The following is a 21,368-nucleotide window of genomic DNA, read 5'->3' as shown; positions in this document are numbered from 1 at the left end:
CATGTAGTTTACTCATGTTTGTAATAGTAATGAACACAGATGAGTTTGAGCTTCTTCCATAAATTGAATAAAACTTGCAACATATGATTTTCCATTACAGGCACTTAGAGCAGTGAACTTGTATGACTTCATCACTATGACAATTCACTGCAAATGTGAGTAGACTATTAATATAATTTGCAGGAGTGAGCTTGGAGTTGAATGCAGGAAAACTGCCAAATTTCCTTCTTATTTTAGTTGTGATTTGCCTGATGTTGAGGTTTGGCATAGGTAGCTCAGGATAGTGTCCCATTTTAATCACCATTATAAGCTATGGATTACACACTATTGTCTGAGTGGGGATCTAGCAATAGCTGCAGGCGTGGTGCCAGAGGATGGTCAGGTTGGGCCCTAGCTGCGAGAGTGGTGCTCCCATTCTGTGATCCATGCCAGCATCAGATCCTGCATCCTGACACTGCTGCAGATTGCGGAGCGGGAGTTCCCATGCACCCCCCAAACGGGCAGCACAGGCTTCAATAAGCCCGCCTCCATGTCCCACCTATCTCTCTCATCAGTGTGTACACTGTGCACAATGTGCACGCATGGCTTCCATCACTCAAGATGGCGGCAGGGGCTTCCCTAAGGGATTGACCCCCTGTCACCATCTTGGGTGATGGCAGGCATGTGCACTATGCACGCACATCATGCACACTGACACAAGAGGTAGGTGGGGCACGCAGGTGGGCTTATTAGCCATACACCACCTATACTGGGGTGGTTGGGCTATGGCTCCGCAGGCCCAGGGCTGGCTGGTACCCTTGAGCCCTGGATAGCTACCAAATCTAACATAAAGGAAATTAAAATATGTGCTCATACATGTACTATCCCAGCCTATTCTTTTGTTTACTGAAATACTCTATAGGCTGTAAAAATAATTGGCAAAAAGTCAGTGTGTATAAAATAAGGCTATGGTTATGTTCATGATCTCCTGAAAAAAAATGAGTGTGATTTGATTAATATATATTATGTTTGTCAGGTTAACAAAGCTCTGAAGCAGAAATCTGATATAGAGCACTATCGCAACAAATTACGCCTGAAAGCCAAGCGAAAAGGCTATTATGATTTTCCTCAAGTTGATAATAACAAAGGCTTGGCAGACAGAAAAAAAGTGTATGAAAAAGGACAAAATGAAATAGATCATATTTTGGATCCTGATACAGATGGATCTTCTCCATTTGTAGAGCCCAAAAACAGGTGAGTGTTCTCTCTGTGTACTTTCGCCTGTCACACCAATTCCATCTCTACCATAAGAAAGTTGTGAGGAGTAGTGTCAATCAGTAGAATGTTAACATGAAGTGACAAGCTTATTTGAATATGAAGAATGTTTTCACGTGTGCCGTCTTTCCTCTGTTTAGTGAATTGTCATTTCCTCAAGATGATTGTTGCTTTATTTATGAAGGCATAAAGCTGTAACATGATGACAAAAGAGTTGAAAGTCAGTATGGCTGTAGGGAGACCTTATCTCTTTTTCCCGCCTGTTGATCAGAAATGAAAATTACAATTGCCCCTCTCTACCAGGACAGGGATGGTGACCTGCCGCAAAGTGTGCTATTCTACAGTCAGGTTTGTATATGGTGGAAAATTAGGTGACAGTGCAACAGCTTTCAGGTGCTGAAATTACACACTAATGACTTTTTCAGTTTTGCCTATGTTAGCAAAAAGCAGAAGGCAAATACTTTTCAGTGAGCATATTGTTGGTATATGAAAGAAGGCATGTAGCTTTCTCTTTAAAAACAGTGGTCAAGTGGTCATTCCATATTATCAAATATTTTAAAATAACTGCAGAGTGGTAGGAGCTACTTGACAGCTTGCAATTGTGTTTTCCTTCCTCAGTCTAGAAATTATCACACATGTCCTAAAATAAAACAAGGCAACTTAGTGGCTCCATTCCTGTAGGAAATGATAGACTAGCCTCGTTTAGGAAATATACTCTATGGAAGAAGCTGGCATATTCTGTGTAGCATGAACCTACTCTATCATTTTGTTTGGAGCACTTAAAAAAAAGTTACCACTCACGCTTTCAAAGTAGGACATACAGAAAATAGTTTAAATATCTCCCATTTAAAATGTTCATGACCATTTGTGTGGGAAGATATTATTTCATATGATTTCAGAAAGTGCCCCCAGAACAGTTTTTGGGTGTTTGTACAGGGAGAAGAGCTATAGGAACTTTTGTTGCACAAGTGGAAGTTCTTCCAAAAATGGGACAACTTCATTGGATACAACCCTCTGAAACTCATGGTCTGTCCTATGTAGGACGCAGAGTAAAAATGCTTCTTGTTGTCTCCAAGATAAGAAGGCATAAATGGTTGTACAGCTTCTGTGAGAGAGAGAGGGCAAGACTCAATGAAATTGGTAAAAAAAAGTTACTTGACATTTTGTAATGTGGAAATTTGTAGTGCAAACTTATAAGCAAACAGTTCATTGGTGTCTTATTCAGTTATTATCTCAATAATTAGCTATTGGCCTTTATAAGATGTATTCCTTCATTAAACTCTTGCAAGATGCATGCTCACAGTACAGATTCATCTGTTTGGTAATATGTTTCATGGCTGCCTACAGACCATCAAAGTATTATCAACCTTTTGTACAACCCCTAAACAAGCACAAGATGTAGGTACGAACTGCTTTAAGGTCTGATATAATCTTGTGTTACCCAGCTGGAGTTTGGGTTTTTCTTGCTGAATTGGGCATAAACAAGAAACTGAACCATCTCTTTTACAAAGCATGGGTGACAGTTTAACACCCACAGCCAAAGTCCTACTTAAACAGTCGTTGAATGATAATCCAGTGACAGCATAACAATTATTGCATTAAAAACCATAAAACAAAGGATTATTTCAACTAATCCATTTTTTCTTTGCTTGGCTTCAATAGGAACTATTAAGCAGGACTAGAAAACTTATAGCTGTTGAAAAGACCTTTATTCAAGAAATGCCAAACAATTCCCAGATGAAGTCAGCCTATAGTTCCTAGGCCAGGGCAGGGCAGGCAAAGACTAAAGACACAAAGACACAAAAGAAAGATCTCTGGACTCCAGACCAGCTTCTTTTTTAAAACCCCCAATATCTTGAGCAACCAGTCTCCCCTCTTTGTATGAGTTCTCACATGGATAACAGATCCAACCTCCATACCCTTAATTAATTCCTCACTTGAAAGTTTTCATTGATACATGTGAATCTCCCTGTTATAGCATCAGAGTCCCGTAAGGCATCAATAATATCAGACACCAGAGCTTGATAATATGTGGTCTTTAGACCAGATATTAACCATCATAAGTTCACATTTAGCACAGTTCAGAACAGTGAATTAGTAGCTTTTTAGCAAATTGACTATAACTATTTAACAAAATGTATATACTACTTGAATGTAAAACCCTCTAAGTGGTTTACAAAAAATATTTAAAAGTATCAATAAAATGGTTAAAAACAAGTAATTAAACCATATTTAAAACAATTAAAACAGCTACTTACTAAAAAGATTAAAACAGATCAACATCTATATGTCTGGATAAGTTTGCGTAAAAATAAAACGTTTTAAGCTGGTGCTGAAAGGAATACAGTGAAGGCACCTGCCTTATCTCAATAGGCAGGGAGTTCCAAAGAGTAAATGTTGTCCCATTAAAAGAACAATTTCTTACAAGTGCAGAACAAGTATTATGTGGCATCTATAACAGTGTCTGTTCCATACAGTGAAGTGCTCAAGTGGGCATATCTGGGGTAAGGCGGTCTTCATGTACCAGTAGTAACACCTTGAACTTGGCCCAGTAACAAATTGGCAACCAGTGCAGACCTCTGAGTAGAGGTATTATATGCTGACAGGATTTCACTTCCATCAGCAATTTAGCTGCAGTACTCTACACTAATTGCAGTTTCTGAGTCAAGCACGAGGGAAGCCCAACATAGAATGCATTGCAGTAATCCAGTCTTGAAGTCACCAACACTTGAACTACTTTTGCCACTAACTTTTATCAATAGTGGTGATAAAAGTAAAAACACATACCTAGCATGATCAAAATATAGTGCACCCAGAAATGGTTCTTGTTCTCATTTCCTGTGCCACAGACAAACTAAATGTTACTATTCAAATCATCAGCTTTAACTATTCAATAAAATTTGATTGGCTAATCATTTTAATCTTTGGTGGTTTAGTGTTTGTTTCCCCAGAAAATCATAATCTGGAAATGTGAAGCAGCTGTAGACCTATGAATATTACTTGTAGTGATATATTCAGTCATGAATGGAATGATATTCTTCACTGATACAGCATCAGAAAAAGTGGTTTCTGGCTTGAAAAGTGACAGTGTGTGTGCATTTTAGCTGGACTTCCATCATAAATACAGTTAGCTTAGCAGAAATTTCTCCAGCTCATTATTTTGCTTGTAAAGAGAGTGATACGGTTTTAACCTCATTGACTTTGCCATCCTGCTGTACTGTGTCAAAAGCTTGCAGTTGCATTGAGCTTTGATATGGAAGAAGCTTGAGAAGACCAGCTAAGCAGAGTGCACAGAAATTCAGTGAATATAGTACATTGTGTTCAATTTATAAGGTGATTAAAATAAGCACAATTCTGGTAGTGTATGATAATCCATGGTGTGTTCTAAGTAAAGAGCAGGAGACCTGCCCTCTCTGAGATATTGTACTGCCCTACAAACTTGTCAAAATGCAAACACAATCTGGGTTGGTCTTTCACAGTCCATTCCACTTGATGTGTATCTTGGAAGAATTTGGTAACATGTCTCCTGCTCCCCTGGTGCATTCACTATAGCTGACCAATTTCCCTGCTTTTTAAAGTTTGATAGAAATATCTGTGGGCTATAGGTACATTCTTAAACCGCAAGGTTTTTTGCCTATAAGTGAATTACCCTGCTTTTTAATCCGGGAGGTAAGAAATGGGATCGTGTCCAAGTTTGCTGAGAATGGATTGATCATTTGCATGCTTATTGAGTTGAGAGGGATTTACTCCCCTGCAATCATGCTTAGGATAGGTGAAACTGACCACAGGGGATGGGGAGGGGAGGAGGAGGAGAAAGGAGGGGAGGAAAGGCAGGGGGAAGGACTGGGATGGGAGCAGGCAGGAAGGGGAGGACAGGTTTGATCATTGCATGTTTATTGAGTTCAGTGCTATTTACCCCTGTGCAATCATGTTTAGGATAGGTAAAACTGACTGGGGGGGAGGAAAGGAGGGCTGGAGTGGGAAGGGGAGGAGGAAGAGGGAAGGGGAGGAGGAAGGAAGAGGAGAGGGGAAGGAGGGGAAAAGCAGGTCTGATCATTTGCATGCTTATTGAGTTCAATGGGATTTACTCCTATGCAATCTTGGTTAGGATAGGAAAAACTGACCATGAGGGGGGAGGGGGAAAGGGGAAAGGGAAGGAGCATATTGGAGGGGGGCAAAGGAAGGGGAAGGGAAGGGGCAAGAGGGAGGGGATAGGAGGGAGGAGAAGGGAGGGTGGGTTTGATCATTTGCATACTTTTTAAGTTCAGTGGGATTTATTTCTGTGCAATCATGTTTGAAAATGGAAATGGACTGCCTTCAAGTCAACTGGACTTATGGCGACCCTTTGAACAGGTTTTTCATAGTAAATGGTATTCAGAGGTCGTTTTACCATTGCCTTCCTCTGAGGCTGAGAGGCAGTGACTGGCCCAAGGTCACCCAGTGAACTTCATGGCTGTGTGGGGATTCGAACCCTGGTCTCCCAGGTCATGGTTCAACACTGACCAGGGGGAGGGGCAGGGAGGGGAGGTGGAGGGGAGGAGATTGGGTGGGTGGGCACTGGGCAGAAGGGAAGCCCCTTTCCAAAAGGAAAACATTGTGAACAGTATCATTGCTTTTCAGCGTTTCCCCCACCTTTTTATTCTACAGCAGGCACAGGTAGCCTCCCACCCAAATTTAAACCAAAGCTATCCCTGGTGATATCCACACCAGGCCTTTATTTCACTTTGGACAGTCATGGCTTCTCTCAAAGAATCCTGGGAAGTGTAGTGAGTGAAGGGTGCTGAGATTTGCTAGGAGACGCCGTGTTCCGCTCACAGACCTTCAATCAGAGTGGCTGACTGTTAAACCATTCTGGCCACTGGAGCTCTGTCAGTGGAATAGGAATCTCCTCTCAGCACCCTTCACAAACTACACTTCCCAGGATTCTCTGATGGAAGCCATAACTGTCTCAAGTGAAATCAAAGTCTGGTGTGGGTGTGGCCCCCTGATTAGTCAAGCCAAGCAACTATGAGTCTGGCTTTTAGAACACTGAGAGTTGGTTCTTACTGAGCATGCCCGATGTTATAATTGGGTTCAAGCCAAATTTATTAAATTAATTAAAAATCAGCCAGACATTTTTTAAACTTTTAAACTGCAGAAGATGAAGGTCAGAGTATGGGGCAAGGTCATTAACAGGTACTCTGTGAACATGGCTGATTTTTAATGAATTTCAACAGATTATGAGAACTCTCAGAGAAAAAAGTCCAAAAGGGGACTGGTTTTTTTTGCTCTTTTTAGACTTTGAACTTTCTATTCTCTCTGACTGTTTTGTGTATCACCATGAAAATTGAGAGTGTTGTTAAGCAAGCATTTCTGAGTTCAGGACTATACGTTTTGTAAGGTTTTATTTTGGAATGAGCTTATGGGAAGCGTCAGAATGGCATGGGGGGTATTTTCAATTTAACATTGTGGAATGTGAAAAATCCACACTGGCTATAATATACAGCCACTCTTGTGACTGTATAAATAATGATGGTGATGACAATGATGTCTGTATTCATGGACCGGCTGGGTTCTCTGCTATTCTGTCATGCAGTTTCATTTCCAGGGATGACTGGATGTTGGAATGTATTCTGTGGAGGCAGTTTTGGTTGGTGGGAACTGCCAACTCTTTTTCTTAGCTCAGTGCAGTAGCTGGTGATCTCCAAAGCTAATGGAGAATGTCTGCCCCCAGAGAATTTTGAAAAACCTGAGCATCAGCAGCTTTCAACTGCTGTTTCAATGAATTGTTGATTAGAGAAAAACCCTATCCAAAAATAAAAGAACCATTTTAACTTATTATAGCATATGGCCATCAAGGGGCCAGCATGTATTACCTGCGTGTATAAAATAGGATCCTATTTAAGAAAATCTTTTTTCAGATGAAAATGGGATAGAATGCCAAGTTAACATTTAACAAGGAAAAGTTGTTTTCCTGAACACTATAATGTAGAGAGCTTCAAATCGGTGACTGTGGGTTACATTGGACCGTCTACTCTTTTGATGTAACCCCATTAAAAGTTTATTATTCATGGCATTATATCAAAACACAAGTGAAAGGTAATATGTCATTTCCTATATTTTCTTAATGTTCCCATTTAAATTCTTTGCTTTCTGTTAATATACTTAATTTTATGCGGATAGATAGTTGTGCTGTTGTCTCTTAGTATTAACTTTTATGCTGGCAATTAATTTTTATATTGTGGCTGTCCTTCATGGGCTTTTGACTATAAGATAATCAGAAGACTCCTGTGCATAGAAAGTCTGAAGCTGTATGGCTGTCATACAGATGCTCATTTCTGCTGTGCCAGGCTCAGTAAGGAGATATCCTTGCTCTCTGACACAAACTGCCATTTAGAAATTGCAAGCTCTGGATCAAAATTCCCATCCATTGTCTGTCAAACAATCAGAATGTCTAGAATGTTTAAGAGTAACAATAACTGAACTGTTACTCTACCCTTACTCAACCATCACTAGTTTTCTCAGGCCAGGATTAGAAGCTTTCAGGTGAGCCTCCTAGCTAGAATTGTCAGCAGTTTTCCCTCCAGCCAGCATAGGTATTTGTGAATCAGTGCTTAATCTGCTGGTCTGTCTTTTCAAGACCTGCCCTACAGTGCTTGGACAGGGAAGTGAAAGAAAATATAACACAGAGTTTCTAATATATATATAAAGAATGGTGAGAGCCAACAGCATTTATGCATATTGGAGCCTGGAGCGAATTAAATGAGAGGGAGAGTAAATGCTAGAAAAACATAATTCTAGAGTAATCCAGGTCAGCAAAGAATAAAGATTCTTGATTAGTGGATCTGGTGCCATTGCTGGGACTTTAGGGCTTTGTACATGTCTCCAGTGGAAGAGGCAAGGGGAATGATTACATATGCACAGTAAAAGATAAGATGAAAGTTTGAATTATACAGTAGCCTCTTTTATTAGCATAGACTGTTTTAGGAATATTAATGAAGCAGGCAGAAATTTCATATTAATGTACACAATGGATGTGAGATAGTGCTGGAGTCAAGACTGGAAGGTTAGAAAGTATCAAAGGAGCAAGAAATCCTCAAAATATGTTTAGCATGAAGTTTTAATATTGATCCAGTAAATTTTATAAACCGCTCTGGGATTTGCTTGCTTTTGCACAATGTAGAAAGAGGCTGTGAGTTTTAATGTTTTATTCACTGTTTTAGATCAAGGAACTGCCTTATTTGAATCCACTTTCTCCAGTGCTTCACTCACAAATAGGTTTGAGTGAAATGGGAGGCGGGTATGCTCACAAGTGAATTTGTTCAGAATTTAGGTCATTTGGGGATATCAGTAAAAAAGGAGATAATTGGCCACTGAAAATGAATCCCCCCCCCCAATACCTACTTTCTGCACAAGGGCTTCTGAATTACAGGTATTTGCGGTGCTTACTTATTAGAGACATTCAGATTTTAATCAGATAATTCTGCTCTTTATAAAATAGTATACAACCCACTGTGAGTTAAATGACAAAGACTTCCGCAGTCTTGGGACAGAATGATTTCTCCATATTAGTCCGCCACAGATAAGGAACAAGTACCTTGTTGCCTTGATCCTTTGAAACGTGAACTGAAGAAATAAAACAGTCACTCACCAAATTGCATTATTCAGATGCTGGCTTTTACACATTCATATTTTTGTATAACATCACCCTTAAAACACATACCATCTAAATGCTAAAGTACTAAATACTAAAATACTAAGTACTAAATAATCTGGGCTGTTCGTGGACCAGGTCTCCAGCCCTATGGATTCCTGAGAATACTGTCTGTGACATTCAGTGCTTTTAAAATGCTGCTGTTGTATTCTCTGTCGACAGTGACTAACTTACGCTTGTGCCAGTTGTTAATTCTGATACCTCCCTTCTCATTAGTGAATCTTCCTTAAATCAGCTAATTGGCAATCTCAGGGCAATTTCACAAAGGCTGCTCATTATATGCACTGTTCTAGGTCCCCCCCTTCTTTAATAGTTTCACAATTAGGTCAAGGGTGTGAATCTACCTAAATAATCTGCAAACAGTGTAATTATTTAATCACAGAAGTGTCAGTCCCATCCTGCTGTGTCCGACACAGAGAGGGACTTGTTAAGGTGCCCTGTCCTCACTAGTCCCAGGAGTTCTTTGGAAAAAAGGTGAAAGAGGCTGGTAGCAGCAGCCTGCTCTATAGTGTGTTCTGACAGCAACGTGTCTCTGGTTTGCAGGAATTAACCTGCCTGTCTATCCTCCAACCTGGCCTGTAGCTCTCTCTCTCTCTCTCTCTCTCTCTCTCTCTCTCTGTGTGTGTGTGTGTGTGTGTGTGTAAGTTGTTTCCCTTAGGAAAACTCATACCATCTTCCTGAATTCCCAGCTTGCCTTTTTTTTTTTTTTTAGGGACCTTTCTAGCTTTATTCCCTAGGGAGATAAAAGGGGAAGTGTGTAATGTATATTCTACCCAACTGAGGGATTTGGAATGGATATTTCAAAAGGATTCTAGAGTGCTTCCACAGTGTTGCAATTTTCCATAGGAGGAATGCCATCATGCCGGGATTATAGCTTGTCCTATCGTCCAAAGGCAAGAATGTTTCTGAAGTCAAGACTAGGGCGTCAGGCCCCTCCCACTCTCCAGTTCATTCTTGCCTTTCGTCCCTGCAAGATCTTTAGCTAGTGACTAGATAAGTTTTTTGTCTTTGTGTGATAGAGGGTGGAGTTTTGTGTACGTTGTTTCATCTCGTTCCTTCCCTTTGTCTCATCCCTTACCACGGTTTGTGTGTTGTGTGTCAATTTCCTTGTCAATTTCTCGTTTTCCCGGGGGTGTGTTTTTTACTCCCAAACTACAGAGACCGCGGCTGCGGTCTCTTTCCGCAGTGGGGCCAGGAGCTGCGGCGGCAGCCTCCGCCCCCCCCTTTTTTGTTCTACCGATCCTCCTTTTGTGCCCTGACGATTAGGAGCCTTGCCATTTCCCCTTGTGCCTTGACGATCGGGAGCCTGCGGCTGCGGCTCCCTTCGTCGTTCATTTTTACGGGCGGCGCTTCATTCGCCCGTCAGGAGCCGATGTCTGCGGCTCTTTGCCTTCCCCTTTTTAGCGACTTCTCTTGTTTGGGCTGCCTTGTCTCTCTCGATCATCTGCGGCGCTTGGTTCCTCGCGGAGTCAGTCCCTTCAGCCCACGGCTGCGGCTTGCCTGTTGGCCGATTCTCTTCGGCTTCGGGAAGTCCGCTAGCTGTCCTGCCTCCTTCACGAAGTCTTTTTCCAGGCTAATTTTTTCAGCCGCGATTACCTTCTTAGTCCCGCGGCTGTATTTCTACCGTGGGCGGTTCCATTTTTACAGTTAAAAATTTTTCCCACCTTGCTCATTTCTTCATACAACGGTTGTTGCTGGGCAAAGTATCCGTCATTTTTGTTTGAATTTTCCCGCTCTTTTTACGGGCGCCATTTTAGTGGCCGTTTTTTCCCGTCCCTTTTGAGAACCCACTAGTATTACAAAAGGGGATTTTTTCCTTCACGGGTTGGGGTTTGCAGAGCCCAGGTTCTTGTCAGCTCCCTCTGTGTGATCTGCTCCCTGTTTATGTGCTGCAGATAGGATTTTTACCTCTACATAAGTTCCTTTACCAACCCCATCTCTGAGGCTGACCCTGGCAACCACTGGGTTACTGTGGCTTTCTACAATCACTGCAACTACTGTGCACATGTGACTTTTCATCAAATTTACTAATACTGCCATAACAGTGCACCAGGCCACCTGTTAGTGCGCAAGACTATTGAAAATATACAAAGCTATTTGGACTATACTGTGCAAGTTGTGCAATATCACCTTTCCTCCAAGTGTACATTCTGCCCCATCGTGACAGTGTACCTACCATCAGCCAGTGCATTCTGCCCCAGTCGTGTGTCGTGTACTGTGCATGTTCTAAGACTGTTCATAGCGTACATTCTGCCCCATCGTGGCAGTGTACTTTGCCATCTGCCAGTGCATTCTGCCCCAGTCATGTGCCGTGTACTGTGCCTGCCCGGGTCTGTGCATTCTGCCCCAGTCGTGTGCCGTGTACAGCTACCCTTATTATCTATATGATGGCAGAACAGCCAGAGACAACCCAGGCAACCAAGCCAATACAACAGCCTGTGACAAACCAGATGACCAAGCCTAAACCTCCTAAGGCGGTCAAACATAAGCACTCTAAAGCGGTTGCCAAAACCAAACATCTTAGCCACAGCACAATCAAGCGGCCCCGCTATGTCTCTGTTCCAGTGCCAGAGGACTCAAATCATGCACAGTTAACTACTCTCTTTCATTCTCCTGTGGCTTCCTCTGATGAGGAGGACTTTCCTGGATTTCCTGTACAGCCAACGTCCAGCCAACCCAGAGCTTGCTCTTCTTCACTACCTGTGGGGCCGTCTACAGTTCCGCCTATCCAAGAGCAACCATCTACATCTCCAGGACTACAGCTTTCCCACGAGTTCATTACACAACTTCAGGGCATGCTGTCCTTTTTTACTCAGAGTCAATCATCTTCACAACCTCCCGCTATCCCTCAACACAGCGGGGTTCAAAGTGTACACAGTGAGACAAACCCATCAGGTTCTCCAGACCCATTTGACGTTACCAGGGGCAGGTTCGTTGATGACCCCTCTTTTGATGCAGAGTCCGCATTCACGCTGCAAGACCAAGCGGACGAGTGGAGTGACCATTCGGAACCAGAGCCAGAAACCTCCTATCGCCTCTTCGACTCTTCAGATTACCAGCCCCTGGCGCGCAGAGTCTTGAACGCCCTTGGTCTTCAATCCACTCCAACTGCAGCTTCCACTCCCGCTTTAAAAGGGGCCAGGGTCTTGAAATCCCCTATGCCAGCTGAAAACTTCCTCCCTGTCCCAGACCCCATCGCTAAACTGGCCAAGGACGAATGGTCCCACCCCTTACAGGCACGCCGATTTAATAACATTGCGGACAGACTTTATCCTTTGGCCCCGGACTTTTCTACCAGACTGGCTGTCCCTAACATCGACGAGCCTATTTCCAGTTTAGTTTCCAGGTCCCTCTTGCCGAGGGAAGGGAACTCTCATCTAAAGGATGCCATTGAACGGAGACTGGACTTTGCTTTACGCAAGACCCATGAGGCCATCGCCTTTTCCATGCGTGCATCCACATCTGCCTCTATTTTCACCAGGGCAGCGATGATGTGGTTAGACGACCTCATCGAGGACCACAATCCAGATCCTGCCTCCCTGCGCAGATCGCTACTAAAACTGCATAAAACAGCTGCTTTCGTGGCCGACGCCACCTTGGACGCGAATCAACTAGCAGCACGCGCCCTGGCGGCTCAGATCGTTGCCAGACGGACCCTCTGGCTTCATCACTGGCAGGCTGACTCTACTGCCAGAGTTAATCTTTCACGAGCACCTCATGCAGGCTCATTACTTTTCGGGGAAGAGGCATTAAGGGCAGTGCTTGTCGACCCTAAGGACACTCGAAAGCCTGTCTTGGCCACCATCAAAAACGTCGAGCGCAGACCCTTTAGGCGTTTCACTTCATATTGCACGTCTCAGCCCTTTCGGGGAACCCGGCCTGGGGGACGAGGCCGTGACTTCCCAGCATTTGACTTCCGCTGCACCAGAGGAGGCTGGAATAGACGTTTCCCCAGTAGAGGTCAGTACCAGGGCCGCAGAGGCTACTCAACGTCCTCATACAGGGGAGGGTCTTGCCAACGCAGACAATACTAAGGCAATACCAGTTGGGGGCAGATTGATTCTATTTGCCGAACTTTGGCTACCTCTGACTCAGGTCCCATGGATCAGAGACCTCTTTTGTTATGGATATGCAATTGAGTTTTGGGCAATACCTCCAAACAATTTTCATCCTTCCCCTTGTCCCAGGGCACTAGACAGGCGCTGCATCATGCAGACTGCGATACAGCACCTTTTGGACATAGAGGCGATAGAGCCAGTCCCCAATGCAGAGAGGTCGGAAGGGGTGTACTCCCTCCTATTTGCTGTCCCCAAACGCAGGTTCAAAATGGAATCCCTCCACTCCATTACAGACAGCCTGCAAGAAGGTGACTTCCTTGTCTCTATCGACCTAAAGGAAGCGTATCTCCATGTCCCTGTTTGCACAGCCCACAGGAAATTCCTTCGTTTTGCCTTTGGCTCCCAGCACTTTCAATATCGAGCAATGCCGTTCGAACTCTCGTCTGCCCCGAGAGTATTTACCAAGGTGCTACTTACCCTAGTGGCTTACCTCAGGCTTCAAGGGGTCCATATCTACCCCTATCTGGACGATCTCCTAATACGTGCAAGGTCTAGGGAGCTTACTCATCGTCATCTAACACTCACGCTCCATATCTTACAGGCCCACGGCTGGCTAGTCAACTTCGACAAAAGCCATCTACAACCAACCCAACGCCTGCAGCATCTAGGGGCAATGTTAGACACACTGCAAGCGACTGTATTCCTGACCCCAGATCAGATCACCGCTATCACAGACATTGCAAGGTCTCTGATGCACAAATCTTCTGCAGATGTCATGCTTCTAGCCAGGGCTCTCGGAATGTTGGTATCCACCATCCATATTGTGCCATGGGCTCGGGCACATACGCGCCAGCTACAGTGGGCCCTGTTGCCATTCCAACACGACATTGCCAACTCAAACCATCGAGCAATCCCCCTGAGTCCCACACTGCGCTTGTCTTTCCGTTGGTGGACAAGGGTACAACATCTCACCCAAGGCACTCCGTTCAGAGAACCCCACCGGACTGTCATTACCACCGATGCCAGTCTCCTGGGTTGGGGAGCCCACTGCAACTCCCAGTTCGTTCAGGGAGTTTGGAACACAGCAGAACAAACTCAAAACATCAACTGGCTGGAACTAAAGGCTGTCCACTTAGCTCTGCTTCATTTTCAGTCTCTCTTCCACTTGGACCATGTCCTCATTCGAACGGACAACACGTGTGCCAAATCTCATTTAAACAGACAGGGAGGCACCAGGTCCAGACCTCTACAGAGCCTAGCTTCCATCATATTCGACTGGGCAGAACAGCATCTGCAATCCCTCAAAGCAGAACATCTCAGAGGAATTTGGAATTTCACAGCAGACTGGCTCAGCAGACAACAAGTCTTTCCGGGACAATGGAAACTTCATCCGACTGTGTTCCATCTTCTCCAGCATTGATTCGGCCCCTTCTCAGTCGACCTCTTTGCTTCCAGTCGCAATTGCCAGCTACCCAGGTACTTCGCTCGATACCTGGACACGACAGCGGAAGCGGTGGATGCTCTGTCATTGCCGTGGCCGGAGGGACTATTATACACCTTCCCTCCAATACCACTATTAGCCAAAACCTTGCGGAAGGTACGTCGCGAGAGGGCACAGCTGGTTCTGATAGCACCATATTGGCCCCGTCGACCGTGGTTCTCGGATCTCCTGGCACTGTCCGTGACGGATCCCTGGCCACTCCCAGTCAGGCCAGATCTCTTATCACAAGGCCCAGTATGGCATCAGGACCCCAAGTGGCTCAACCTAACAGCGTGGCATTTGAACGGGGACATTTGAGATTGGCCGGCCTGTCAGACGCTGTTATTGACATTATTTTGGCCTTGAGAAGACCATCCACCACTCGTATATATCAGCATACTTGGGTAGCGTTCTCCAGGTGGTGTCAGTCTCAACACATCGATCCTTCCAAGGCTACAGTACAACAAGTGCTGCAATATCTTCATAGGGGCCTCATGTTGAGACTTAGACCCAACACATTACGTCGACATGCGTCCACCCTGTCGTCCATTCTTTCAGTATCTTCCACTGACGCCCCTATTGCCTCACATCCGTTTATCAAACGCTTCCTTAGAGGCACTGCTCTACGCTCGCCGGCTGTAGCTCACCGTTTTCCATCATGGAGTTTGTCAAAGGTTCTACAGGCCTTACAACGTCCTCCGTTTGAGCCACTCAGGACTGTGCCTTTATGTCTGTTGTCTTTCAAGGTCCTGTTCCTGATTGCGATTACATCGGCGAGAAGAGTCTCGGAACTGGGCGCATTGTCTTCTGCTTGCCACTTCTGTGTCTTTCACAAGGATTCTGTTGTGCTGAAAACTGATCCTTCATTCCGTCCCAAAGTCAATTCAGTTTTCCATTGCAACCAGGACATTGTTCTACCTTCATTTTGTCCGAATCCTACTCATCCGCTCGAGAAGGCTTGGCATTCGTTGGATGTTCGGAGGGCTCTCAAGACCTACCTGTCCAGGACCCAGGATATACGACAGACTGAGTCTTTGTTTGTATCCTTTCATCCAAGGTCTATGGGGCATAAAGTAGCTAATTCCACCTTATCCCGCTGGTTGCGTGCATGTATTACCTTAGCCTATGAGTCCCTTAATATTCCAGTTCCGCCTAGTATAACAGCTCATTCCACTAGATCAGCAGCCACTTCGGCTGCTTTTGCTACTAACGCTCCTGTTGCCGATATTTGTAGAGCTGCTGTTTGGTCTACTCCACACTCGTTCATAAGGCATTATAAAATAGATCGTTATGCCTCTGCCGATGCCTCATTTGGCAGACGAGTTTTGCAACAGGTTCTTAATGACGACTAGTATGTGGGTGGTCCCTTCCGGTTATGGGCTGCTTTGGTACATCCAGCATGATGGCATTCCTCCTATGGAAAATGGACCATTGTATTACCTGAAGGGTGATTTTCATAGGAGAATGCCATCATGACCCTCCCAGTTGGAGGATAACTACATAATTTTTGGGATGGTTTATATATTACAGTTCGTCATTATATTATATTATAATACATTAAATTTTAATTCTCTAGTGAAGTCAAGACTTCTATTACTGTTTTCGCTAGGTTAGAGTCAGATATTATTAATGTTACTATTATGTTATGTTCTTGCTGCTAGGCCCATTGGCCTTTTTTCCTGCATGTTTAGATATATCTCTTTGGACTCGCTGCGAATGAACTGGAGAGTGGGAGGGGCCTGACGCCCTAGTCTTGACTTCAGAAACATTCTTGCCTTTGGACGATAGGACGAGCTATAATCCCGGCATGATGGCATTCTCCTATGAAAATCACCCTTCAGGTGAGACCAATGGAATTTCATCACATACTGGGAAATTCAGGTTACACAGTTAAAGTTGATTTGAAAGTCTTGAGCAACAAACCTTTCCCAAAAGATTGCCCTTTTTGTGATAAGGAAAGTGATAGAAAAATGCACGAGAAAGTGTGGGATAATGCTTGATACGACATTGTCAAACCTCCCTGCAAAACAAAACAAGATGAATGCTCAATAAACAGGTCTTCCTGAAGCTCCTGGAGATTCCTCCTGTCTTGAGTTAGTTAACCATTTACTGATCAAGCTTGTAGCGCATGCTCTGCCCCACAACTGCCTCTCCCTTGCTCCTTCCTTCTCCTTTGCTTCTTCACCCTCTTGTCAGGAATGAAAAGTGAGAGCTGTGGGCAGCAATTTGAATGAAATCTATTCCATTTTTGGGTTGCTCCCTTTAAGAAGCTTGCCTTAGAGTTGGTTGGGCTGTGGGAGAAAAACAAGTAAAAATCTTGAAACATAACTTGTTAAACTTTGAAGACATCTTCTGTTGGATAAAATAAGAATAAAGTGTGCATTTTCAACTGTCTGTGAAACCAACAAACAAAATACCTCTGTTCATAACAATAAAGAAAATCCTGAAATTGAATGCATTCAAAACCATTATTTAGGGCTGATAATAACACTTTTTTTCTTGCTCTGTTCAATGGGGCTCTGATGTATTACGAATTTGCCTTGTAGTTCTTGTTTTAAGTCTAAGAAAATTTAAACAGTTGAACTGTGGAATATAGAAATGATCTGGGTGGTTGACATGATTGCTCCTGAGCATCCTCTCCTGTGTAGAGCTCGTACGGCTCCATGGTATACCCCAGAGCTGAGAGTGATGAAACAATATAGGAGACGGCTTGAGTACAGACGGAGACGAACTCCTGGTGGATGCAATCATACACTGGTAAGTGCCTATGGTAAGCTGTATTTAAGGGCAGTGAGGGCAGAAAAAATATTCTTTGCTGCCACTATCAAATCATTGCTCTCCTGCCCAGTGGAGCTCTTCTGAATTGTCTGGGGGCTATTACATGCTGGCCCAAAGGACATGGTAGAACCATCTGAGGCCCGCTGTAATGAATTTGCTAGGCACTTTCAGGATAAAATATTTAGCATCTGCCAGGATTTAGACTCCAGTGTTATAGCAGGTGAATCAAGCGAGGTATCCAGAGCACAGCCTTGTTCTGTTTTCTTGGATGAGTTGATTCAGTTGGTACAGCTTGAGGATGTTGCCAAGGTGCTTGGACAGGTTTGTGCAACCACTTCTGTACTGGATCCTTGCCCTTCTTGGCTAATAAAAGCTAGAAGGGATGGAACAGCCGGCTGGGCCAGGGAAGTGATTAATGCCTCTCTGCGAGAGGGAGTGGTCCCTGGCCACCTGAAAGAGGCGGTGGTGAGACCACTCCTGAAGAGACCCTTCCTGGACCCAGAAAACTTAACTATAGGCCAGTGGCAAATGTTCCATTAGTGGACAAGGTCCTTGAACGAGTGGTTGCAGGCCAGCTCCAGACACTCTTGGATGAGACCAATTATCTGGATCCATTTCAGTCGGGTTTCAGGCCTGGTTTTGGCATGGAAACAGCCTTGGTTGCCCGGTATGATGACCTCTGTCAGGAGAGAGACAGGGGGAATGTGACTCTGTTGATTCTCCTTGATCTCTCAGCGGCTTTTGATACCATCGACCATGGTATCCTTCTGGGACAATTGGCTGAGTTGGGAGTGGGAGGGACTGCATGGCGGTGGTTCCGCTCCTACTTGGCGGATCAGCTCCAGAAGGTGGTGCTTGGGGGAACATTGCTGGGCACCCTGGACTTTCCAGTATGGGGTTCCACAGGGGTCAGTTCTGTCCCCCATGCTGTTCAACATCTACATGAAACAGTTGGGTTTGGTCATCTGGAGCTTTGGAGTGCATTGCCATCAGTATGCTGATGACATGCAGCTCTTCTATTTCTCCTTTTCATCTTCTTCAGAAGCCTAAGATTTTATCCTGGAAGTGCCTAGCAAATTCATTGTAGTGGGCCTCAGATAGTTCTACCATGTCCCTGGGGCCAGAGTGCAATAGCCCCCAGACAATTCTGAAGAGCTCTGCTGGGCGGCAGATTGATGATTTGATAGTGGCAGCAAAATATTGTTTTTTTACTGTTCTCACTGCCCCTAAAGTGCCCCTTACCATAGGCACTTACCAGTATATAATTGCATTCACTAGGAGTTCATCTCCATCTGCACTCAAGCCGTCTCCTATATTGTTTCATCGCTCTCAGCTCTGGGGTATACCATGGAGCCGTATGAGCTCTACACAGGAGAGGGCGCTCAGGAGCAATCATGTCAACCACCCAGGTCATTTCTGTATTCCACAGTTCAACCAGGGTTTCGACAGGACGGCCAGCACTATCAGCCGGAAAACTCCCCAGAGCCCTTTGGAAACCATCCGGATCCATTAGTCTCTGGGGAAGGACCAACTTAATAGGTCCCCCACCCTTGCAGTGGGGAAAAGCTGCTGTAAGTCTAAACTTCAGCAAGCAGTGATCTGTTCATGACCCAGTGTGCGGCAGCTGTGAAAAAGGCAAATTCCATGCTAGCGATAATTAGGAAAGGTATTGAAAATAAAACAGCCGATATCATAATGCCGTTGTATAAATCTATGGTGCGGCCGCATTTGGAATACTGTGTACAGTTCTGGTCGCCTCATCTCAAAAAGGATATTCTAGAGTTGGAAAAGGTTCAGAAGAGGGCAACCAGAATGATCAAGGGGATGGAGCGACTCCCTTACGAGGAAAGGTTGCAGCATTTGGGGCTTTTTAGTTTAGAGAAAAGGTGGGTCAGAGGAGACATGATAGAAGTGTATAAAATTATGCATGGCATTGAGAAAGTGGATAGAGAAAAGTTCTTCTCCCTCTCTCATAATACTAGAACTTGTGGACATTCAAAGAAGCTGAATGTTGGAAGATTCAGGACAGACAAAAGGAAGTACTTCTTTACTCAGCGCATAGTTAAACTATGGAATTTGCTCCCACAAGATGCAGTAATGGCCACCAGCTTGGATGGCTTTAAAAGAAGATTAGACAAATTCATGGAGGACAGGGCTATCAATGGCTACTAGCCATGATGGCTGTGCTCTGCCACCCTAGTCAGAGGCAGCATGCTTCTGAAAACCAGTTGCCGGAAGCCTCAGGAGGGGAGAGTGTTCTTGCACTCGGGTCCTGCTTGCGGGCTTTCCCCAGGCACCTGGTTGGCCACTGTGAGAACAGGATGCTGGACTACATGGGCCACTGGCCTGATCCAGCAGGCTCTTCTTATGTTCTTATGTTCTTAAGGGACTGATGTAAGGCCCCCCACTTTCAGATCACCATGTCCAGTTGCAAAAACCAAGTCTAGAGTATGCCCTGCTACATGTGTTGGGCCAATGGCATATTGGGACAGTCCCATGGTTCTCATGGAAACCATGAAATCCTGAGAAGCCCCGGAGAAGGTGGCCTTGGCAAGTAAAGTAATGCTCAAGATTCTACAACAAAGGCTCTTACCATATATGGAGTGAGAAATGCCAGACATCTAAGCTGGATTTAGAAAGGGAAGAGGCACCAGAGATCATATCACAAACATACATTGGATAATGGAACGGAGCAAGGAATTTCAGAAGAAAATCACTCTGTGCTTTACAGATTACAGCAAAGCCTGTGACTGTGTAGATCATGAAAAACTATGGAATGCTTTGAAAGAAATGGGAGTACCACAGCATCTGATTGTCCTGATGCACAACCTATACTCTGGACAAGACGCTACTGTAAGGACAGAATATGGAGAAACCGATTGGTTCCCCATCGGAAAGGGTGTGAGATAGGGATGTATTTCATCACCCTATTTGTTTAATCTGTATGCAGAACATATTGTACGGAAAGTGGGATTGGACGAAGATGAAGGAGGTGTGAAAATTGGAGGGAGAAATATCAATAATTTAAGATATGCAGACGATACCATACTACTAGCAGAAACCAGTAATGATTTGAAACGAATGCTGATGAAAGCACAAAAGCAGGACTACAGCTAAACGTCAAAAAGACTAAAATAATAACAACAGAAGATTTATGTAGCTTTAAAGTTGACAATGAGGACATTGAACTTGTCAAGGATTATCAATACCTTGGCACTGTCATTAATCAAAATGGAGACAATAGTCAAGAAATCAGAAGAAGGCTAGGACTAGGGAGGGCAGCTATGAGAGAACTAGAAAAGGTCTTCAAATGCAAAGATGTATCACTGAACACTAAAGTCAGGATCATTCAGACCATGGTATTCCCAATCTCTATGTATGGATGTGAAAGTTGGAGATTGAAAAAAGCGGATAAGAGAAAAATCCACTCATTTGAAATGTGATGTTGGAGTTGCGCGTACCATTGACTGCAAAAAAGACAAATAATTGGGTGTTAGAACAAATTAAACCAGAACTGTCACTAGAAGCTAAAATGATGAAACTGAGGTTATCATAGTTTGGAAACATAATGAGAAGACATGATTCACTAGAAAAGACAATCATGGTGGGAAAAAGAGAAGGGAGTAGAAAAAGAGGAAGGCCAAACAAGAGATGGATTGATTCCATAGAGGAAGCCACAGACCTGAATTTAAAAGATCTGAACAGGGTAGTCCATGACAGATGCTATTGGAGGTTGCTGATTCTTAGGGTTGCCATAAGTCGTAATCGACTTGAAGGCACATAACAACAACAAATAAAAAAATGAGTCAGCTTAGGCATCAAGGTATCCTTTCACTCACCTGTGTTTGCCTCTGTGTCAGTGGTAGCTGGTGCCCATTGGGACTTGTAGGGCAGAAGGCAAGGGGACCAATAGCAGGTGAAACTGGAGACAGTAACAGGCAAAGCCAACAAATTCTAGTTTTGTCCTCATCTCTGCTGAGTTCTAAAAGGGCCAACACTGAGACAAGGATGAGGAACCTGAGAGGCAGTGCCACCCCCTGCCTGGACTGGTTGTAAACAAGAAGGCAGGAGGTGGGAGCTGGTTCAGCACAGACTGAGGTTGGTG

The 21,368-nt window shown here is 44.3% G+C and overlaps 1 protein-coding gene across 8 annotated transcripts in view; it reads left to right on the top strand.

Moving 5' to 3' along the window:
* Nucleotides 1-21,368, top strand: part of KIAA1549L (KIAA1549 like) — a 305,265-nt gene that overhangs the window by 185,316 nt on the left and 98,581 nt on the right. For all 8 annotated transcript variants that reach the window (XM_061610513.1, XM_061610520.1, XM_061610519.1 and 5 more), the window contains one exon: nucleotides 1,016-1,233. In XM_061610513.1, the coding sequence (XP_061466497.1) occupies nucleotides 1,016-1,233 (218 nt within the window). The remainder of the gene's footprint in view (nucleotides 1-1,015; nucleotides 1,234-21,368) is intronic.

This window comes from Rhineura floridana, chromosome 2 (assembly GCF_030035675.1).
Source record: "Rhineura floridana isolate rRhiFlo1 chromosome 2, rRhiFlo1.hap2, whole genome shotgun sequence".
In the NCBI taxonomy this organism is placed as follows: domain Eukaryota; kingdom Metazoa; phylum Chordata; class Lepidosauria; order Squamata; family Rhineuridae; genus Rhineura; species Rhineura floridana.
Note: the sequence above shows the minus strand (reverse complement) of the source record. Positions and strands in the feature narration are given on the sequence as shown.